The sequence below is a fragment of the Mauremys reevesii genome, linkage group 6, assembly GCF_016161935.1.
Source record: "Mauremys reevesii isolate NIE-2019 linkage group 6, ASM1616193v1, whole genome shotgun sequence".
NCBI lineage: Eukaryota > Metazoa > Chordata > Testudines > Geoemydidae > Mauremys > Mauremys reevesii.
Window position 1 is genome coordinate 99417590 of NC_052628.1, and position 22538 is coordinate 99440127.

At 43.1% G+C, this 22538-nt stretch overlaps 1 protein-coding gene and 1 long non-coding RNA gene across 6 annotated transcripts in view; one reads left to right on the forward strand and one right to left on the reverse strand.

Moving 5' to 3' along the window:
* LOC120408090 overlaps positions 1-22355 on the forward strand; it is a 41627-nt gene extending 19272 nt beyond the window's left edge. Inside the window, exons 3-4 of the long non-coding RNA XR_005600413.1 lie at positions 20008-20151; positions 22244-22355. This is a non-coding gene — a long non-coding RNA (uncharacterized LOC120408090). The remainder of the gene's footprint in view (positions 1-20007; positions 20152-22243) is intronic.
* Positions 1-22538, reverse strand: part of ADAMTSL1 (ADAMTS like 1) — a 649946-nt gene that overhangs the window by 37534 nt on the left and 589874 nt on the right. For 4 of the 5 annotated variants that reach the window (XM_039544630.1, XM_039544629.1, XM_039544628.1 and 1 more), the window contains 4 exons: positions 20000-20127; positions 15290-15418; positions 5335-5514; positions 2509-2643 (listed from right to left, as the gene is read on the reverse strand). In XM_039544630.1, the coding sequence (XP_039400564.1) occupies positions 2509-2643; positions 5335-5514; positions 15290-15418; positions 20000-20127 (572 nt within the window). The remainder of the gene's footprint in view (positions 1-2508; positions 2644-5334; positions 5515-15289; positions 15419-19999; positions 20128-22538) is intronic. The other variant, XM_039544631.1, reaches the window with a different exon arrangement.

Here is a 22538-nt window from a genome sequence, read left to right on the forward strand (position 1 = left end):
ACCCAACTCTTCCCCAAGAGAATTCTCCACTTACATCTTATCTCCCAATCACTTGACTCCCAGCATCCTGTTTCCTTGCAATTCCCAACAGCATCCTCTTCACTCACCACACCCTCCCACCATCAGGTTTTTTAGAATTAAATTAGAATATCACCATCCAGAGCATGTGAGATCTGTGTGTAGAACAGGGGTCGGCAACCTTTCAGAAGTGATGTGCTGAGTCTTTATTTATTCACTCTAATTTAAGGTTTTGCGTGCCAGTAATATATTTTAACGTTTTTAGAAGGTCTCTTTCTATAAGTCTACAATATATAACTAAACTATTGTTGTATGTAAAGTAAATAAGGTTTTTTAAATGTTTAAGAAGCTTCATTTAAAATTAAATTAAAATGTAGAGCCTCCCGGACCAGTGGCCAGGACCCGGGCAGTGTAAGTGCCACTGAAAATCAGCTCGCGTGCCGCCTTCGGCACACGTGCCATAGGTTGCCTATCCCTGGTAGAAACTGGCTCAATGCTTAGCAGGCTTTAAAATGGAACTTTTGGATAACACAATAGGAAGGACTAGAGGAAACAGCCAGATGGGGTAGCTGTGGAGAGGGGTTATGGAGACAGAATGGCTATTAGATAGTTGCAGAGAAACAGAATTTGGGAGACAAAGGGGAGGGAGTCTTTTATCCCAGTCCACGCTGACAAAATCTTAAAAAGTAATCTAGTGTCAGTTAAAAGAATGGCTGAGGGCCAATTCTTTTTGCAGAAGTAAGTGGTCTATCTGTAGCTGAATGCAGGTAGGACAATAATTGTTTGGATAATTTTTATGTGTATCGAATGCTTTGCGCATATGTTTTGGCTAAGCCATGCTGTGTCATCCACTTACGTATGGACATTTTGGTTGTATCTGTATGAATTCTAGCAGACCGGATATTTCAGTCCCAGCTCATCTCTTATTAGAATATCTATCAAAAACTTTCCTTAGATTTTTATAATATCAGGTCAGCTTCAGCAATGTGTATCTCCATGGAATAAATAGAAGTACATCAAGAATAAATTTGGCTTGATATTGGGAACTCCTGGAGTTTCCTGTCCCCTAAGCAGGCGCAGCAGGTTAGGGGATGATATGGCCCCACGAGACTGAAGTAAAGGTTATTATGTACAAACAGATGCAAAACCTATTTTATGACCTCTTTCAAATCTCAACAAAAAACTTCTAAAGATTTTGCTTTGAAAACCTGTGATGAAACGGATGAAACCCAAGTGTGACTAAGTCCTAGGACTGAGAGTGCAATAAAAACCACACCTGAAATGATTTATTGAATGCTACCAAATACCTTCAGATATTTCCCCCCCCCCAAAGAGCTCCTTGACTGCAGGCTTGGTGGAAGCACAAATGCAATCCGGAGCAGCTTGCTAAGCAACAATTACAGATGGACACAGATGTCAGCATTGGGGAAAAAATAAATCCCAAACAAATAAAAATGTAAATACAAGCTCCCATTATAGAAATATTTGCTACTGAATGTAAGCAAAGAGCTGGTAGGAGGCCTGTGGAGAGGAATACAATCATTCTTATCAGCACTGAGACAAGGTACAGATCCTCTGCTAAAGATTTACAATCCTGCTTCTGCAAGGCTAAAAATCAGTACTGAACTACTCTATGATTTCACTGAGAGTCATATACATGATAAGGCTGCCTGAAAAGCTGGTTGTTTAACTGAGCCTCATATTAAATATAACCTCCAAGACATTGGAAGAAAGGGAGCTTAGAAATAACAACAACAAAAGAATGAGAATCTTTTTGTAAACAGACTGTGCCCATAGACCTGAAAACATCCTACAGTATACAATAGGGGTTGGAGGACAGAGAAAAGAAAGACAAAACAGAAACTAAATAGAAGATGGAGAAGAATGAAATAATGGAAGAAGATTATTTCATTCAGAATTATTTGCTTGTAAATCTCTGAGCACACTTTGGGTGCTGTAGATGTGGTACAAAGAAGATTAAAACAAATACCACAATGGAACAAACAGTTTACAAGACAAAAATAAATGTGGAGAGATGGACAAAGCTCTGGGAGAAGCCCTGCAGAAAGAACAACAGGAATGGATGACTTTGAAAAATAGAGACCAGTAGTTATGTGGAGAGGAAAAAGAGAGAGAAGCACAATCTAGAGTACCTTTAACCTCATCCTGACTCCTCCATCCCTCTGTTTGTTACATCCACTTGTTGTGGCTCTTTCTTTGTATATGTACAGTGTCCAGAACAAAGGAGCCCTGATCCTGTCTGAAGCTTTTGGGAATAACAATAATAAACCCCACACTATGGTGGTATTTAAAATTTGAACTCGAGTCCCTGAATCCAGAGCAAGAATTTGCAAATGGCCCCCATTTATAATAGGCTGACCCAGTCCCTCCACCTTCCCCACCACCCACCAATGCCCCTGATCTGGATGAACATCTGGATCTGAATTTTGCATGTTCAGCCTATTTCTCATACTTTAGAAATCAACTTACCGATGAGGACAGAACTTCCAGGATTTAGCACCATCCTTGTTCCTGAAGGAGAGGTCAGCACTGAGGGAATATCTGGCCCCGTGATTAAAAGCATTGTTGTCAAATCTTCTAATTGAAGGAGGGTTTGTGGGGGATCTGGAAACAGATTGAGAGACTGAGATGACAAAGGAGACCATAGCGGATAAGATATTGAGGAAGCTTTAAACCAGCTGTCACATTATTTGCTGTGCTGGAACATCAGCATTCCAAAGGGGACATACTAGGTAACATTGGACAGCATCAGAGGTGTGCTTTGCCTGATGTATCAGGTACGTGAGGAGGCAGGGAAGAGGTTAAAATAATAATTCAGGGTCAGGCACAAGCCCGCAAATGCTAAGAACATTTGCATTAAGGCTATTACAGCATCCTTTTTGTGACTAGCCAGGCACTGCAGCACATTTTGTTCAGTAACAGATACAGTAGCTCATAACAGATGGTAAATTCACACAGCACAGCCAATACAGTATCTAGTCATAACATACTACTGCTTGAAGTATGCCAAGCCACACACGGGGATAGTCACTGCTCTGTAACTGTGTCCACATGGGACGTTATCGAGTAGCAAGCTGGTACAATGTAGAGTCACACCTTGGCTTGCCACCCAGAAACTTGCCACATAGAGAAGCCTCAAATCACAGTGACAATACTAATGGTCGGATCCAATGTCCACTGAAGCCAATGGGAGCCTCTTTATTGACTTCAGAGGACTTTGGATAAGGTCATAATTCAGGATTGCTTTAGCACTGAGCCAAATCCTGAAAGCTACTCAGGCAAAACTCCAAATGCCTAAGAGGCCAAAGCGACAGAGAGTTATTACCGGGAATACAGTTACTCTTGTGTACTACTGAAGTCAACAGGACTCTGTGCAGGAGTAACTGTCTGCGTAAGGATCGCTTTTCACAGGATCAGTCCCTAAAGACTGTAGGATTCGGCCCATTATTAATTCTGATGATGACAATGATTCAATTTTTGTATTTTGTTTCCTGTTTCCCCCCCACTGTCATTTAAATGACGGTAAATGTGATACAGGACAGAGAAGGGGGGTGAGGTGATCTCTTTTACTGGACCAACTTCTGCTGGTGAGAGAGACAAGCTTTCGAGCTTACACAGGTCAAGACCTAGTTCAATGAAAGATACTACCTCACTCAGCTTGTCTCTCTAATATCCTGGGACCAACATGGCTACTACAACACTGCAAACAGTAAACTTGATGTAAGTGAACGGTGGCACCTTCCCATTCAGTTAAACGGCGCTGCATGTTGAGCTGGGGTTGCTACTGCCACATGTGCTCATTATGATATGTATGTGGCTCAGGTGTTTCGTACTATTTATTTTTATTAAAATGATTGTGAAAGTGATTTGCCTACAAATGGGTATAAGCTGCCTGGAGAAACAACAGTAACATTGTATCTTTAAAAAAGAAGACATTTTTCGTGAGCAGGAAAAGGGTCTGAAGCCATGTGAGAATTATGATCTGTAAGATGAAACTCAGGGTTTTTTTTGTTTTTTTTTTAATCTAGGCAGATAATTTTTAGATCAAGTTTCTAGGGCTGATTTGAAGTCACAGGGGACCCATGTTCAGGGCCGGCTCAGGCTTTTTTGCCACCCTAAGTGGCGAAGAAAAAAAAAAAAAGCTGTGATCAGTGGAGCTCTACTGCGCTGCTTCACTTCTTGGTGGCAATTTGGCAGCAGGTCCTTCCCACTGGCCGCCCCAAGCACCTGCTTCGTATGCTGGTGTCTGGAGCCAGCCCTGCCCAGGTGAACATCAAACAGAGGCTTCAGCGCTGTCCATAAGACTGCGAGAACTTTCACTTTCAAATCTGCCCCAAGAACTGGAGCCACTGAGGCAGCAGATTCTGCAGGGCCTAGGTTCACCCTGCAAGGTTGAGTAGTGGAGATTTAAAACAGGCTATATACCAAGCCCTGAAAAGAGAGTTCTGTAATGGACGCTTTTTAATGGTGTTGCTGCAATAATATGTACAGGGTTACAAAACGTGCACACTTCATTACCCAACGTACAGTAGCCGTTTACATAGTCCTGCCGGATCTTTCATCTCTCAGACAGCAGGAAATGACACAGATGTGTTATTAGGGAGGAAAATCCATCAGCAAGCACAATAAATTAGTCGTGGGTAACACTTCCATCCATGCTTTGGGCCTGACAATATCTTTCTAAATCACCTAGCTAGACATTCAGCCTGCTACCATGAAACCCAAGACAAAGTAAACTTCACCCTTCAATGAACTGAGTTACTGTTTTGTAAAAGTGCACAGGGTTTATGCATCTGTTAGTGAGGTGTGAAATTGCTCAGTGTCACTCAGTGTTTTACCAGGGGGAGGTCTGCTTCTCGGAGATGGAGCATTACACAGAGTATTTCCTTCATTTCACAGGTGCCATTTTGGGGAATGGTCAAAGGAGGGGAATGGTTCTTTTATTAGCCATAAAATCTGAATGTGTGAAAATGACATATTAAAGTTTTTTTTTAGCTTATACTTTTTTTCCCCTTCTAACGCACGCACCCTTCCCCCCAATTCCAATATCTTCTGCCTTCTCCACAAATGAAGACAGCCTTGCTCCTGCTTATGTAGGCTGCTAACACAATTAGAGGTTTTTTTTCCCCACTGGAATACAAGGCTGTTTATATCACTCTCTCGTCTGTTATGTCCTCTGACTAGCTCCAAAGAGAGAGATCTGTTTGGTGCCTAGGTTTCATTATTACAGTGACACGTGGGGAATGTCATGAACAAATAGCCCTTCCAAAGGCCACATGCATTCCTGTCGCTTACCAAGAATCAGCAGCTGTGTGCTTTCAGTCACCTCCCCACGAAGATTGGCTGCCCTGCAGGAGTATAACCCCTGATCAGACAAAGTTACGTTCGCAATCAGCAAGGAGCCATCACGTAGATGATAGGCAGGGGGCAGCTTGATCCTATTCCTCAACCAAGTAACTTCTGCTTCAGGTACACCTGGAAAGGCATTAAAAAGAATAGGAGCTGGATGAAGGTTTTACTACTAGGGACAGACAAAACAGTTGGGATAAAATAATAATCAAAACAAGCCTTTAACTAGACTCCAGCCCAAGGCTTTTTGAGGTTCAAAAGAGTTTGGTCAACTCTTTCAATACATTCAAATATATATTAAGATAAAATAAATGCCTTGGATTTCCTGGATCCACTCTGGCTTGGAAACAGAAGGGCCACACTTTTCGGAGGGATGCTTTTATAGTAGGATTTGTGTTCTGACTATAAGCAGGCAGCACCACTGGAAATCCTAAGAGAAAGCCTGTTCTTATGAGATTTTCAGTCCAATATAGAAGAGGGAAAGGACACCCTTTTCTATGGCTTCTTCCTATGTCATGATCTAACACAGGGGCAGCATACAAGGAACAGAACATCCCCCTCTGCAGCACAAGGATGGAGGTACCACCACCTGCGTAGGACTGTCTCACCTTCATTGACTGGTCTCTATGTAATATCACTGAAGAATGTTCTGTATTTTACAATACAGTGCAGATAAACAGGGAAGAGATACATCAGGATAAGCAGTTGATTTAGTGGAGCTACGCCTGGCTAGAGAATTTTTCAGATTTCCACACCTCTGGTTCAAATTTCAATAACTCCTTCAACTTCCAATTTGTTGTCTAATCCCAAGGTTCTCACACTTATTCCACAGTGCGAAGCGCACGTGAAAATGGCAACGGTCTTGCGGGCCACCCTCGCCATCACGATCATATAAAATCCTTGTGGCAATCGCTTACAGAGCAAAGTAATATTTAGGAACATATTGTATTTTTACCATCTTTTAAGATGATTTAGAAGCTGAGAACATGGAGCAGGAGACAGTACCCTGCGATGAGCCAGCTGTTGGTGGCCCACTAGCGAGTGCTCCACAGACCACGAGTGGTCGATAGATGACATTTCGTGAACCACAGGTCTAACCCTTTGATATAGGCGGAGGAGACTCTTCCTTGGGGCTGTTACCCCAACAGGAATTTGAAGTTTATGTTTATCTGTGACTATCTGTTCAGAAAGGTAGATCTTCCCAACAAACGAATGGTTTGAGGCAGTTGGGAGGGTGCTGTACATTCTATGGTAAGAAGTCTATTAGACTAGAAGAGGTCAGTTATTTTTTGAGAGTATTAAGATACAAAGTAGCCTTTTGAAATCCCCCAGACCTGCTGCAATTGACTATTAAAGTGTGACCCTACCTTCCACTTCACTCCAAGTAAACTGGCAAGGACAGGGTACAAAACTTTAAACAGGGTTTGAAGTCTGCCTGACAGTTATCCCAGTTTGTAAAACAGACAGTCTCCACCTCTGATCTCTGTACTCTTTCACATAACAGGGATACTCTGTCTTCACTGGGTGGCTCAGAGGATAGAGACTTTTGCCTCTAAATCAGTGGTTCAAAGCCATCCCAGCGCAGGTAATTCCTTGCCATCGGACAGCCGATCAGTAGCCTAGGCGGAAGGAACTGGTGGTCTCAATACAATCCTTGTGGTAATGTGCCCACATCATGAAAACCATCAGACAATTGGGAATTTTGTTGTCAGTCACAGCAGAAAGACAAGGACCCGACACAGAGAATGAACACATCTCTAGGGAGTAGGCAGGCCCTGCGTGAAGTCTCAATGACTAACTTATTCTCAATGTTCCATGGGGCCAGTAAGCACCATACAGTGCTGAGCAGCCAGAGCTTGAAAGAGAACAGCTTGTCCACTGCTGCAGCATCAGGATGCTCTGCCTGTTTCCCATCCCCCCCTGCACCACCAGCTGACTTTGCCAGCATGTGGCCCTTGCCTTCAGTGCCACGCCAATTTAGGCACAATCCATTCTATAATAGGCATTTCTGCTTTCAAGTCTAATACAGTAGCTGCACTACTTCAGGCTGCTTACAGTGAATCACATCTTCATGTTACCAGCACTGCCAACTCCAATCATTCAAAAATCATGAGCCAGGCTTTTAAAAAGATTTTAAAAAATGTTTGGAGCTCTTTCTCTTTGTTTTCTGAGCCTTTTGGGTGCACGTGGTCACATTTTCAGACTTTTATCTGCAACTGTGAGGCTAGAAATTTGCCTTTTTTTGTTAATGAAAGCTGAGATCTTCCATAATCACATGACCTCTGGAGCTGGGGCTTTAACAAAAACATCAGATATGGCAATACTTGTGATCACAACAGTTGCCAACACTGTGTTACATTAATTAACTTCTTTGCAGATGACTGCATAGCTGTTCAGATGGGCCAAATCCTGAAAGACTTACCCAGCTCTTACTCTGGTAAAACTCTCATTCACGTCAAAGAGAGTTTTGCTTCAATAAGTACCACCAAGGATTTCAGGATCTAGTCTGTAACGCCACTGTACAATCTGCAGCTACCTTTGCTACAGAACAGATAACTTTGTACATCCAAAGAGTCCAGAACATCTATAAACGCCTTCTCTGACCGCCTGTACAGAAAGGTCACTCTTACTTTCTTCTTTAATCTAAAGCTTCCAAGCTAAACATAAATGTATGGCAACCAAATGTTATAGTAGCACAGAGCAAACTGGATGGGGGAGGATGAGAAGAAATGTAGATCTCAATGAGCAGCAACTTTGTTTTTGTGTATCCTTCTTACATGAGTGGCTGACACAGGTTTATACTACAGAAACAGGTAATGAAACCAAGGTCATAGCAAGCTGGCAAACACTTCTAAAACTGAAATATAAAGATGCAGGTGCAAACGTGTGCAAAGCCACTCTTCCAAACCCTCACCACAAGGGGGAGCAAGAGCATTTCAGTCAGCCCTAGCTCTCTGTTTTGTCATGCAGTTGTTGTCCAGAGGAAAAGTAGCCTAAATAATAGTGTCCAATATAGGAGAGAATGCAGTTTAAAAAAATAATAATAGAAAATGAATGGCTGAGAGAAGGGAACTGAAACCAAGTCTCCGGCGTGAAGTCATAATACAATACTTTTCATAAATGTGAAGGAAAGAGCAGTCTTCAGGGTCAGATCCTCAGCTGGTGAAAGTTGGCATCACTAGTTTGGTTTCAATGGAACTACATCACTTTACACCAGGTGAATATCTGGCCCTAAGCCATTTAAATTCCCCTTTGGAAGTAAGATTCTTTTGTCTTTGTCAACTTTTCTTTTGTTGAGCCGATTGGACATTGAATGATGGTGTGTACCCCGGCAAGCCAATACTTGCTAATAGTATTTATGCCCCCTGAAGACTTCCCTTTTCTCCATTCTTCTTCAATAGCAGACATCAACAACTTTATTCCTCTACCTTTCACTGGACTTAGTTTATCCCTCACGCAAAAGGCTGACTGGTATAAGTGACAAGCAGTGTGCTAATTCCGCTGCTCCTTTAGCTATATGATGTGCATATTCTGTTAAAGTCAGCAGAGCACTTTGGAGATCTTACAACAAAAACTAGTTACCAGTGCTGGGATGTTCTGAAATAGTGATAGTTTTATGGACAGTGTTGTAGTCTGATGCAGGTGATAATGAGCAACCAAGGCTTAAAGAGAAAGCCAGGAGCCCAAAAGAAAACTCTTGTGTTTGAATGAAACACAGAAGGAAGAAACTTAGGGAAGAGTCGGAGGAATGAAGAACATAAAATACAAGGAAAAGAAAGAGTCTGCAAAAAACCCAACCTTTTGCCCTGAGTCGTGAGGTTGTTGAGGTGTGGAAAAGGCATGGGTGGTTGAGCCCATGCTTGGTCATACTACAAGGGTTGTCCATACCGAGGGTCTGACTGAACAGGCCCATGTTGATACTGGGAGGAAGGATGATGAGAGTGGCGGGAGAGGACCTTCTCCTGGTCACTATCTGATGCTCCACTGGAAAACAATGAAGCTGATATGGAGAGTGGAGATGCAAGACGTGGTGCCAGTGGTGATTCCTGGGCTCGCGATGTGCACAGTACCAGGGATCCAGTACCAATTAGAGGAGACACTGGTACCTCAGACAATGTGAGGTCCTTAGAGAAACTAAATTCCTGTGGTGCTGCAGTAGTTGGTACCATCAGTGGTTGCTGGCATTGAGTCAGCAGTACTGAGAGAACCAGCAATCTTGTCCACATGGAGCAGTCCAATGATGGTTGTCTCGCAGCTGTCGGTACTGAGAATGTCTGTATCAATGCCACCTGCCCGAAAGTGGTATGGTCTCCACTTCAGTCCCTGACCGGTGGTACTGCTGCTTTGGTGCCTGTCCCCATAGTGTCTTTTGGCATACAAGTGGTATCTGTTTCACTGGACCCACACGATCCATGGGTAACATGCTTAGACGCCTTCAGTGCTGTCGGTACTGAAGAGACCGAACATGCTGGAGATCTCCTCTCGTTGGTTTGGTGCTCACTATGAGGGCTCGAAGCTTTCTTTTTAATCTTACGTGGGGAGCCCAAGGATTTCTTTCTTGGTTCACCTGTCTTGGAGGTAGAAGGCTGAGGAGAAGACTTATGTTGCCTGGGAGTCTCTGGGCCTGGGACAGTTGCAGGCTGAAGAGCTCCCTCCATGAGGAGCAGCTTTGTTTCAGAGAAAAAACCAAAGGAACCCCCCTGAAATTAAGAAGAAAAACACTAAAACAAGCTAGGAATGAATTTCTAAAGAAGTAATGCATCTGTGAGTAGACTGCTAATTGCTCCATGTCTAGCCAGGGGCGGTTGAGAAGGAACTGAGGGTGGTTCACCAGCGCAGTGCTAATTAGCCTCAAGGCAGAGCATGAAGAGGGGAGAGATCACGTGTGGGCCAAACGGACACTGCTACCAAAGATCTCCAATCAGAAGCACAGGAATGCACATACACCTACAGTGGAGCACCCATAGGGACAAGAAGAAGAATTCTTTGTCAACATAGCTACCCTGTCAGGGAGACAGATTACCTACACTGATGAGTTCTCCTGTTGTAAGGTAGCACTTCAAGTGTAGATAAGCTCTTAGCCTCAGTACCAGGGGGATCCTGGGGTTGGCCACCATCACCTACCAAGTCTTTAAACACGCCCTGGCCTCTCTAGACTAGGTGCAAAGTCCCATTTGTTAAAATATGTTTCTCCAGTATGACGTATAGTCCCAGTGGGGCAAACCCACAGCAGAGTCCTGGTGAAATGAGAGCAGAACAGGGTCCCACAGCTGCACATGCCTTGGGCCACACTCATCCTTGGTGTAACTCAGTCAAGGTATATCAAGCAGGAAGTTCGCCTCTTTTTAAAACTACTATAATTTTTAACTACTTTTAAAAGCATCTATAATTCATTTCAGACCACAGAATTTGTCAGCATTTATGCCCCCTAAAAGAAATTAAAGAGCTATATAAAAACAGTTCCCCAGGCTCTAGTAATGGTCCCTTTCATTATCTCTTATTTTTGAAGAAACCAGGCTTATCAGCATCTGTCAGCAACCAGTCTCTATTTTTGTCTCCTGGCTGCAGCAGCTATAGCAAATGTCATAATTAAGCCTTGCAGCTAATATTTCTTTTCTGCTGCCCTGCAGACTTTTATTAAAAGTATTTCTCTGCCTGAGCCAGAGCTGCAAGTTGCGACCCTAGAAGCCCTCCTTCACGGACAATTCAGAGCAGTGCCATCTGCACAAAGCTTCTAAGGACGAGGTGAATTGGGCTTTCAGTTGAAAGGAGAAAATGGCTCCGAGGCTTTTTGGAGCAATTCTCCAGTTGTTGTGCTACTGGGTTTGGTGCACCCCTGAGATTCATAGAGAAAAGAAATCAGGTTTCACAAACTCTGGGAAGTTTCTGCTTCTAGAGATTCCCGACATTGGCTCTGTAAACATCACCTTGACCTCTAATTCTCTCCTCTTACCGCCAATCTTCTGCTTCCTTTCCCTCGATGTCTATAACAGGCTGCAGGATCAAGTACTCTATATGAATTTAGTAGCACTTTCCAACCATTCCTTTGCCTCCAGCACGTTGAACAAGATGTTCTGGAGAGCTGCTCATGACACCTGGTGAACTGTGACATTACATTCTGCCATCAACTTTGTCTACACTGGGAAAATTCATTGGGTTATAATACTTTTCTAACCAACACAATGTCACACATGATTTTCTCCTTAGAGTGGACAAGGGCAGTTGTGTTAAACCACAATCAGATAACATAATCCTTGGCTACAGTAAAGGCAAAATTGTATTTCATGTCATGCTAGTTTGCTGACATGTTTTCTAAGGCGGTGCCTTTTCCCACTATAGACAAGACAGCAGACAGAAATCACTTTGTTTCTATGGCCATGTCTATACTACAAAGTTAAATCGATTTTATGTCAGTTGACATTAAGCCCCCAATTTAAGCAAGTCCATCTTGTGTGTCTCCACTGTGCTCATTGTGTTGGTGCAGCCTCACTAGCAGGGCTTGCATTGACGCATGGAGCACTGAACTGTGGGTATATATCCCACAGTGCATGTAGCTGAGTGGAATTGTTCAAGGTCGCCTGGGGTTCCTGGGAGGTATCCATGGAGTGTTTTGGAGTAGTGGCGGGGTCGTCGCCGAGAATCACATGCAGCTTCTCATAAAAGCGGCATGTCCGTGGGGCAGAACCAGAATGACTGTTTGCCTCCCTTGTCTTCTGGTACGCTTCCCAAAGCTCCTTTATTTTCACATGGCACTGCTGTGTGTCCCTGTTGTAGCCCTCCTCCCCTATGCCCCGCATGATATGTCAGCGTTTCTTCTGCTGGATCGGAGCTCTGCCTAACAGACTCTTCTCCCCACACAACAATAAGATCCATCATCTCCTCGGTATTCCATGCTGAAGAGTGTTTGTGGCCTTGAGTCTCCATGATCAGCTGTGCTGGAAAGTTCTCCACAGTGATCAAACAGGAAATGTGTCCTCAGAAGTAAAAGATACAGTGGCAACTTTGCACTGCCACATCCTCCTCCCTGGCAGCATCTCCACCAGGGTAGATTTGTCCTTTGGTTTATGCTGCTGGAATCCAGTGTAAACTAAGGGTGAATTTGGCCACAGTTCCTTAACAGTATTCACCGTCTGAATCAACGGCATTTCCCAGGTGCTGCTGCAAACAGCCCGGCATCCAAAAAAGGGAAATCTACATGTCCATATTTAATCTGCTCTCTTTTATATTCCATCAATGCTGGTGGCCATGAAGGTGCTTTGGGAAAGTTAACAAAATCTTCCTTAGAAGGCACTGGGGATCAGTCTGATTGCAAGGGACTTTGACATGAGAATGCTGCAGAATTACTGAGTTTAATCCTCCCTGAGCTGCCAGGAAGAGTAATACTGTAATTTTCTTTCATTAATCCCAGAGACAGTAATTAATTAGCAGGGATCCCATCCGAGTGTTGTACTCCACATGCCATTTGGACTGTCTTTGTCCCCGCTGACCAGTACCACATGTACCTTGTTAATTTAAAGAGAGACTACGCAATGTAAAGATGCGTCATGCACTCGTCACAGTCAGGAATTTTGGGGAGGGGACTGGAAGGTGGGGTGGAAGAAGGAAAATTCACACAGACTGTCTTGTGGAGAGACATGCTGTTTCTCCATAGCTAAGGTTGAAACAAATCTCCTGTCAAAGAAGGCAGATTTCCCTCCTTCTCCAATTTAGTCAAAAAGGAAGGAAACAAACAAACTTGGTACTTATCTTCCATGGCCACAAAATAAACATTTCCTACCAACTTTGGTGTAGGTTGGAAAACTGGATTTTGTGTTAGTGGATCAGATCCTCCACCCCCATTCCAGCTGCTCTGCACTGTGAATAATTTTCAGGTATCCCTTACACAAAGAAGTCCCAGCATGGTTATACCACCTCTGTGCCACCCACTTCTGGTCTCCCTGGTGTAGGGAGCATATTGCAGACTGGAGGGGGTATGGCCAAAGCACCCTGTGCTCCAGTGATGCCTGGATGACAGACTATTTCTTAGGGGGCTGTTACTGTCAGCATCATTTAGTGATCGCTCTATATCTGACCTATCTGTCCCCATCCTCAAAGGAAACCTGCACAACGCTTTAAAAAGATGAGCCTGAGAGCTTAAATTCATAACTTTGCTAGACACAAAAATCATGGTCTTAATAAAGATACTGGGTTTATGGCTTATTACAACAAGCTAACCCACTAAATCACCATTTTTGTCTTCTTGATTACAAGGGTGTTAACAGGCCACTTCACCATGAATGGTCCCTTATAATATATGCTAACTACTTATGTTAAACTATCTGTTTGTATTTAGCTGTGACAGCCTGGGTGTGTCTACACTGCAATTAAAAACCTGTGGCTGGCCCATGCCAGTTGACTCAGGTTTGCAGAGCTCCGGCTAAGGGCTGTTTAATTGCGGTGTAGATGTTCGGGCTCGGACTAGAGCCTGGGCTCTAGAACCATGTGATGCCCAGGGTCCCAGAGCCCGGGCTACAGCCTGAGCCCAAAAGTCTATGCCACAATTCAACAGCCCCTTAGCCTGAGCCCCGCAACCCCAAGTCAGCTGGCACAGGCCAGCCACAGTTGTCTAATTGCAATGTAGACATACCCTCTGAGTACTATTCCCAGACCTGAGAAAGAACAATTTGTATCTCAAAAGCTTGTCTCTCTCACCAACAAAAGTTGATTCAATAAAATATATTACCTCACCTACCTTGCCAGCATAATTTAGAGTAGTTTTGAGCAGCTCAGTGTGTCCAAAGAATCTGGCCTATTGTATCTGATATCGAACAGTCCCCTCTTTAAACAATTATTCCAGTGTCTTATTGGCTGTTTCTCTTCTACTTATTCCTTCAATGACACATTCCATAATTGTCCTGTTTTCTCTGTTTCCATAAGAAATGGGGCCTTTAACTGTCCTATCTCTCCCCAATTTACTGAATACCCATTGCACTATTATCATCTATTATGAAGTAGAGACAGCACTCGGCATGCCTTATGAAACATAAAATTATGTGCATATTTGCATACTTTGCTACTCTGGACATGTATTTTTCTATACAAGGATATATAGAAGAATAACTGCAGTGTATAATTAAAATCAATGACAAATTCAACAGGGAACCCATGCATTTATATATGTAAATGAAAAAAAAATAGAAGAGGTCACTTATACACAAGGTAGAATTAAAAATGTGTAAGGAATATCAGCTCTCATGCTTCAGGATAGAAGCCAGCCACTACCTGCCTGTCGAGTAAAATTCCCAAATTGGCATAGAATCACAGAAATGCAGGGCTGGAAAAGATCTCAGAAGAACATCTGTTCCAGCCTCCTGTAAATCTAGACCATCCCTGACAGGTGTTTGTCTAAACTGTTCTTAAAAACCTCCAGCGATGGGGATTTCACCTCTCCCTTAGAAGTCTATTCCAGCGATCAGCTATCCTTATAGTTAGACAGTTTTACCTAGTATCTTACCTAAAACATCCCCCAAAGTGCTAGCAACCCTTCTCAGCATGGTGTCATCTGCAAATTTTATAAGCATACTCTCCACTCCATTATCCACGTCATTAATGAAAATATTGAATAGTTCCAGAATGCCCACCAATTCTCCATTACGGGGATTTTACACTTTCATCTGAAGTAGTTGTTGTTGACAACTATTGGAGACAGAATATCTGGGTAAATGGACCACTGATCTGACCTGGGATGACAACTCTAATGCTCTCATAGTATAAAAGCAAAGACATTTTTTGCCCGAAACCCAAAAATCTGAAACAATGGCACCTGTGCACAGACACTGACATGCCAAGGATCTTCAGAGGAAATCTATAGCTAAAAACACACTTGGTACCTGCTAGCTATAAGGACCGAGCTGTCTCTCACCTGCAACTTGGCAGCTAATGGTAACATTTGCACCTTGGATTGTTTTCACTGTGCTTCCAATGTCAACCGTGACAGCAGAGGACATTGTGTTGATCAGTGTAGCTCTCGATGCCTTGATCAGTGGTTTTCCTGTACATAAGAGACACCATAGTTCACAAAGCAAAGTACACGGTAGTCACAAAGGGAAGACTGTGAACAATATGCTTGGTATAGAAATACAAATGGCTGATGTAGGACAGCTGCCTGCCAGCATGTGATGCTGGAGTATGAGTGATGCAGGCCACCTGCTCTTGGCCTTTACTATATTATGCAGGAGTTGCTCAAATTTCATAGTTGATGTTGCTTTGAAAAAAATCACTTAAAGTAGTGAATGAACAGCATTAAAGTCATGCCAGCACATCTGAGAACCAGCTGAACCAATAAACAACAATGCAACTGGAGCTGCAGCAAGCTGTTCACCTGATATTGCAAGGCAGACAGTACCACTTGCCAAGGACCAAACATAGGACAAAGCCCCCAAAGGGTGGATACGGGCTCTTTAGCAGTGCAGGAGGCTTAGAACAACACACGATCCATTTCTTTAACATCAGTCATATTTTTCATAAACTCCGTTTTAGGTGCACAAAATAATTGATAACAACAGAAGCGAGACAACATCAGTTCTGCATGGGAGCGAGGTAAATGTGCCAAAACTTGACCGTCACAAGTTCTAGCCCTTGACTGTTGCTCTTCTGTTTAACGATGGGGTTGTGCATCGTGTTGCTCTGGGACAGTCTCGTAATGTATGGCATGGTGGCACCCTAAATGTAAACAGAGGGCAGCTGGCAGAAGAGAGAGAAGGGCAACCCGTGCAGCAAGCCCAGCACGCAGAAAGCTGGCCCCAGCAGGGACTAAGATGCAATGGCAGCTACAGTGTGACTGTAAGAGCAGCATGGGAGCAGCCGGTGGTGGAGGTGAGTGTGATGGCATGAGGGTTGGTACAACAGCACGACCGTGAGGGCTGGGGCAGCAGGGGAAGTGTGTGTATTGAGGTGTGCATGGGGCCATAGGTGTGTTTGAGAGGAGTGGCGTGAGAGCTGTATGACAGTGACAAGAGTGCAGGGAAGCAGCAGCATGTGTCTCTGCATTAAATGGGACTTTGGGTTGGTGTGGTGTATGGGTCAGGTTTAGGCAATCTGGGGCTCTAGACACAGCAGCACGTGGAGCCTTGGCCCTGTATTTTGGCCCACTCCTCTTGGGGATTGCAGTGGCCACCCATACAACGGCTGTCTGATGGGGGCCCACTACTGCTACATGTTACACAGGCTGGGCCTCCTCTCTCTGTTTTCAGGAGGCCTGGGTCCATCTTAGTGGAGGGAGAACTCCCCCGACCAAACAGATGAGGGGAGGGGATGTCTGTGTGGTCCCTGTTGACACTTCTGTAGATCGACGACAGGATGGTAACAGAAAATCCATCCTTCTTGGGCAATGGTAGTAAGGGACTGAGCTGTGGGGTTCAAAGTTAACGACCCATTAAAATGGAAATTTCAAACCTCTCAGAGCTATTTTTTTAGGTTGTCTGCATGCTCAGGCAGACGACATTGCCTCAGTTACACCTGACTTACATTTTCCAACTCATCTTCACCACCATAAGGATTGGAAATGTTTTTATAAATGAAAGCTTAGATTGTGACAACATCATGCAACTTCAGGGGCCAGGGCCCTAGGCCTGTGCCTATATTTCTAATGACTTAATCTGGCTGTAAATCTGAAATGGCAGCAGAGGAGGAAACTGGCCTAAAAAGCCTGAGTGGAGGTAAGAAAGAGAGAGAGGAAAAAAAAGAAGAGTTCAATTTGTTTTGGTTGGATGGATGATTTTGCTCGAACTGTTTCAATTGCCCCTAATTAAAATCCATAAACTGCCATGTGGATTTAGAGTATTTCCAGGACTGTTAAAAGCACTTTTCATATGGCGTTGCTAGTGTATCAATCCATCTATCCATCAACCTACCGTGTCTATCATGTGAATGGAATATCCAGCAACAAATGTTTCGCTTCACTGATGAAATGCTCACAAAGTTCTGATGTTTTAATGTAACTACTAAATCATAAAAGAAGTAAAGAGACCTCAAATAGCAACTCAGCTTTTATTTTCCCAGTGGGGGTTTCATGATCTCTTCATTAGATCAAAAATCTGTCAACTGTTCAACCAATAAAAAGTAGCAAACCACTCCAAAAATGGAAGCACATTTTCTCTTTGTCTCTGCATATGCTAAATTCATCAGAGAGGCCAAGTCGTTCATTTTTAATGAGATAAGCTTTCCCCACATTTCCCAGTTCCTCCGAAGAAGCTCTCTGGCCTCCAATGCATTTGGGAAAATACCTCTTTTGTGCCAAAAAGTTTTGTTGCGTTGTTTCAAAAACTGCCCATTATCTCATCTGTACAACTGGGGATCATCTTGCAAGGTGTTGGCGGAAGATGAAGATGCACAGCACCTTACAGGAGGAGCTCCAGAGCCACCAAGATCATGTCTAGGAAGTCTGCAGTTAATAATTCACCTCAGAAAGTCAACCGAAATCTTGGACAATTCATCACCTCAAAAGGAGCTGATGGGTCTGTAAAATCCCCCATGCATGTCAGAGTCTGTGTGGACACTACTATAGCTTGAGATCCATTTGTCTCCATAAATTGCCTGGGATGAAAACTGATTTGACCGTAGAGGCTTCCAAATCCACATACAGTAATTATCCCACTAGGAATTTACCCATCAGGACTATAAGGATTGTAAAGCCTCTTTACCACTATGCAACTCCCTAAAGATGCCATTTTAAAATTGCATGTTAAATTCATCTCTGATGTAATTCCAGAATTACACTATGCATGAACGTTGTCTAATATTTTATAATATAGTATCAATACAAAATTTAGGGTCTTGCACCAGTTTTACAGTGGCATAACTCCATTGAATTCACCAGAGATACTCCAGTTTTACACAGGCCTAGGTAAGAGTAAAATCAGGCCCTTTGTTTTTACTAACTTTAAATGTTAAATTAAAATATTATTTTATGTCTGATTTAGCTCTTCCCTTGTCCCCCCAAGGGCTCCAGCTGCTTCTGCTCCATGGGGTAGGTAAGGTGTCTTTCCAACCAACCTTATTAATTAAGTGAAAGAGCTGCTTTCAGCCCAGGCCATGTCTCTCCTAGTGCTCCCTTGCTCTAGAGTCAGCCTGTGTTCTGCGTTGAAACGCTCACTCACAAGTCCAATGATGCACCTCTGCCTCTCTAGTCAGCACACCCACCGTTGAATATTATTACTTACATAGACACATACTGGGGAGCTGCAGCAGTGAAAAATGAAAGAAAATCCATATCTGACAGTATAGCTCAAACTACTTATTGGTAGTTTTACTAATATGTTTTCTTTGGCCCCCCTCTCTCCCCTTAATAAACACATTCCACTTCCCCTTGACCTCTTTGTCTTGTTATAACCCCTGAGATTTGACTGTCCCTCCTTCCTACTCCCCACCCTTTGCATCCATTCCCCATTCACCCTCTCGCTGCTTTGGCTTTCTCCTAAATGAACAAAGAATATTTTCTCTGGTGTGGAACTGAACCATTACTGGATACATATGAAGCAGAAAGTTAATCCTTTATGAATCTTTATTTCTCAGTGGGTGGAAGAATGTCAGTCATGCTTTGGTGAGAACAGGTTAGAAAGAACATAGGGCTTGATTCTGAAAAGTGCCGAGTGCTCTGGTCCTAACCCAGTGAAGCACTTAAGCACTTGCTTAACTTTATCTACTTGAACACTCTCCTTGACTTCAACAAAACCATTCCCAGGTTTAAAGTCATGGCTTATGTGCTTAGCTGGATTGGGACTAGAATGCTCAGCAACTACAGGATAGAGCCAACAGTAACTAGAGCCCCACAGGATGCATGCTGTTCAAGGGTGGTGAGACCACCACTGACGATTTGAAATAGTCACTGAAAATGCACATATTTTATAAATGAAAGCGCTCTACATAATTTGAAGCTTGAGCCTGGGACATGGCCTGTGGCTGTCCAAAATCCTGGATATTAACAATCCAGCCTCGACATACATCTTCCCTCAAATATAGCTCATTCACTGAGGCACCCCAGCTAATAGAGCAATTTCCAGCGGAACAAAGTGAATTGACATGAGAGGGAATAACTTATGTTGTCCATTTTGACATTTGGCTTAAGAGATTCCATGTTTTTAGTCACACAAGATTTGGGAGGAGGAAATGTTTTGGGGCCCAAGCACCACAGAGACTGCCTGTCTCCACTGGTGTTCCCAGGGTAGTTGAGATTGTCCAAGCTGCTCAGGCTGCCACCCCCAAGTTTAATTACGCACATGGGGAAGAGGGGCTAGCGGCAGGGTGCTCTGGGTGTGGGAACTTGTAGAACTGTGGAATGCATTTCCAGTCTCAGTTTGCTATAGCTGGAAACTGCTGATCTTCAGACCACGCTGCAAAGCCTATGTGTCTTTCCAGGATTTTTCTGGAAGGGAGGGATAAATTGTTAGTTGGGGGTTGAGAGAGAGTTTGGGGATTATTTTGGTGAGCTTTGGAGAGTTTTATTATTGTTTTTAGGATTTTGCAATTTCTGTTTTAGTTACATAATATCTGAATGCGCGTACCCATCTGTACTTGATAATAACATACCAGTAGCAGAAAGAGTTCTGTGTAATTGATATAACTTTTCCATTACCTGCTAAGGTGACTGCAATGGAGACAGAGTCAGATCCCAAAGCATTAGTTGCATTGCAGGTGTAGAAACCCACATCAGCTTCCACTGGTGCTAGAATCTGCAAAGAGTCATCTGGCTGAAGGAGCATCCTGGAGCAACAGAGAAATACAGAGGTGAAGGTCTCAGCAAGTCTGTGTGAAAACACTTTCGCAAGGATTTAAGAGTTATGTTTAAAGAGACATAGAATGACAAGTAAATTGCACAGTTTCTCACATTTTGGGCCTGCAGATTTTGTTTAAATAAAGAAATAAAGTTATGAAAATCAGGGGTTAAACATCTTATGTGGCGATTGTGATTAGATGCAGGTTAATTTCATTCTCAACCCTGCTGCAACAGGTTGCTGATGGAAGAGGCAGAATGGTCCAAGGACTAGGGCACTAGTCTAGGACTTGGAAAAATGGGGTCTCCACTCTGTCACAGACTTCCTGTGTGATCTTGGGCAAGCCACTTAGCTTCTCTGTGCCTCATTGTACAAAGGGGATAATAGCACTGCCTTATGTCCTGGGGAATAGTGAGGATAAATACACTGAAGGTTGTTTGGTATTCAGATACTATGGTACTGTTGGCCAGGTAAGTACCTTAGCGAAACAGAGGCTAGCTAGCTGGTTTAGCTAGACATCCCTTGGAGTGTGGGCCAGGTGTAGCATGTAAGAGCAGCTAACTGCACTTTTTGGACTGCTTTCAGTATGAAAGCCCTCTTTCATTTTTCTGTATTGGACAATGAATCTGGTGAATCCTGAAGACCAATCAACAGCAAATGATGGGTCTGATTCTGCTCCACTGATTTAAGCGGTATCAGGATCACGCCTTATACCATAAATAACTGAAACCCTGAGAATGATTCAATTGATTTTAAAGAAAAAGGTACCTTCACAACTGGATTGTAAGATACAATTTGTTTAAACTCTCTCGCATGGAAATCTTCAATGCTACCATTACTTAAGTAAATCAATTCACACAAAGAGCAGGACTCCAGTTCATGGCCTATACTGGTAATAACTACAAAGGCTTTCTAAACCTTTTATATTTTCCATTCTTTTTTACAGGTCACATTTTAAAATAATTGCCAGATTTTCTACAAATGATTTACCCTACCTTTTAACAACACTGCACAATAAGGTGGTACATATTTTTATTCATTCAAATTTTAACATAACATTTTGCTTCTTACAAACTATCTCACAAAAATGATATAAATTGGAGACAACTGTGAGGCTTGAGGTACTGCTAAACTGCTACAGTAATCACACTTTAAAATATTAATTTAGTTTTTAGAGCGCTTACAGATTCCAGCAATACTCACCATTTTAAGTTTAGGGACTCTCTCTCAAATGGGTAGTATCTTTTAAAATGGAATGAACCTCTATAATTAGTTATTGTTTGTTTTTTGGTGGCGTCTTGATGCCTCAAGTGAAACTGAAACCCTACTGTGCTAGGCACTGTACAAAATCATAGCCAGAGACAGTCCCTGTCTCAAAGCGCTTACCTTCTAAAGAGACAAGATAAACAGGGGGTGGGAGTGGAAATGGAGGTATCACTATCGCCAATGCCACGTCTTCAAAAGTTATGATTCTGGACGTCCTAACTCATAAGTTTAGCTTGCAAATCAGGAGGTTTTAAAAATAATACATTTGGGGTTCTCCTTATTTTCTTTGTCTTTTTGGAGCTTTTTGAAGTCACATTGTCAAGCTTTTCTCTGAAATAGTGGGGAATAGAACCTACTTTAGAAAAAAGAAAACAAGAAAAGAAAACAGATTCCCTCATAATCAAAGGGCCCTCAACATTGGGTCTTTAAGGAAAACACTGAGAGACCTGTGATTAAAAATTGTGAGAGTTGACAACACTAGGCACAGAGAGGTGAAGTGAGTTGACCCAGGCCACATAGCAAGGCAGTGGCAGAGGTGGGAACAGACTCCAGGTCACCCTGCTATACACTGTGGAACTTTGTATGAACTGAGAGCACTAAAGCTTGGTTCTACACCCTCTCAAACTAGTTTTATGTCAGTGTAACTCCACTGACTCCTGATTTATGCTGTGTAAGTGAGATCAAAATGGGCCCTGAGAGTTCAACCACCGCGTATATCAAATGTCCTCAACTGCAGCACTAGGTATTTCCTGTTAAGGTAGGAATATAGAACCTACTTCCATTCAGTCGTAGATTTAACTAATGACAAAACCTAATGACAAATTTGCTTTATTCACCAGAAACTTTCAGCAGCTGTTCTGCATAAAACCCTTAGCCAAGATGGTGATTAACACAGACAACGGTGGGAGTGGGAGTGAGAAGAGAGATGGAAGGAAAAAGCCCATCCAAGTCATGCAATCAAAGTCTGATCCACTAACCCTGAGCGGATGAGAGTTTTCTTTCTTGAATGAAAACTGCTGTCTCATGGACCACAAGGCTAGGGATATTTGATCCTGCTCAGCACCATGGGTGGTAGCTCTCTAAAACAAACCAGATTCAGGCCACCCATTGAATTCTATTAGGCTCTGAGAGGAG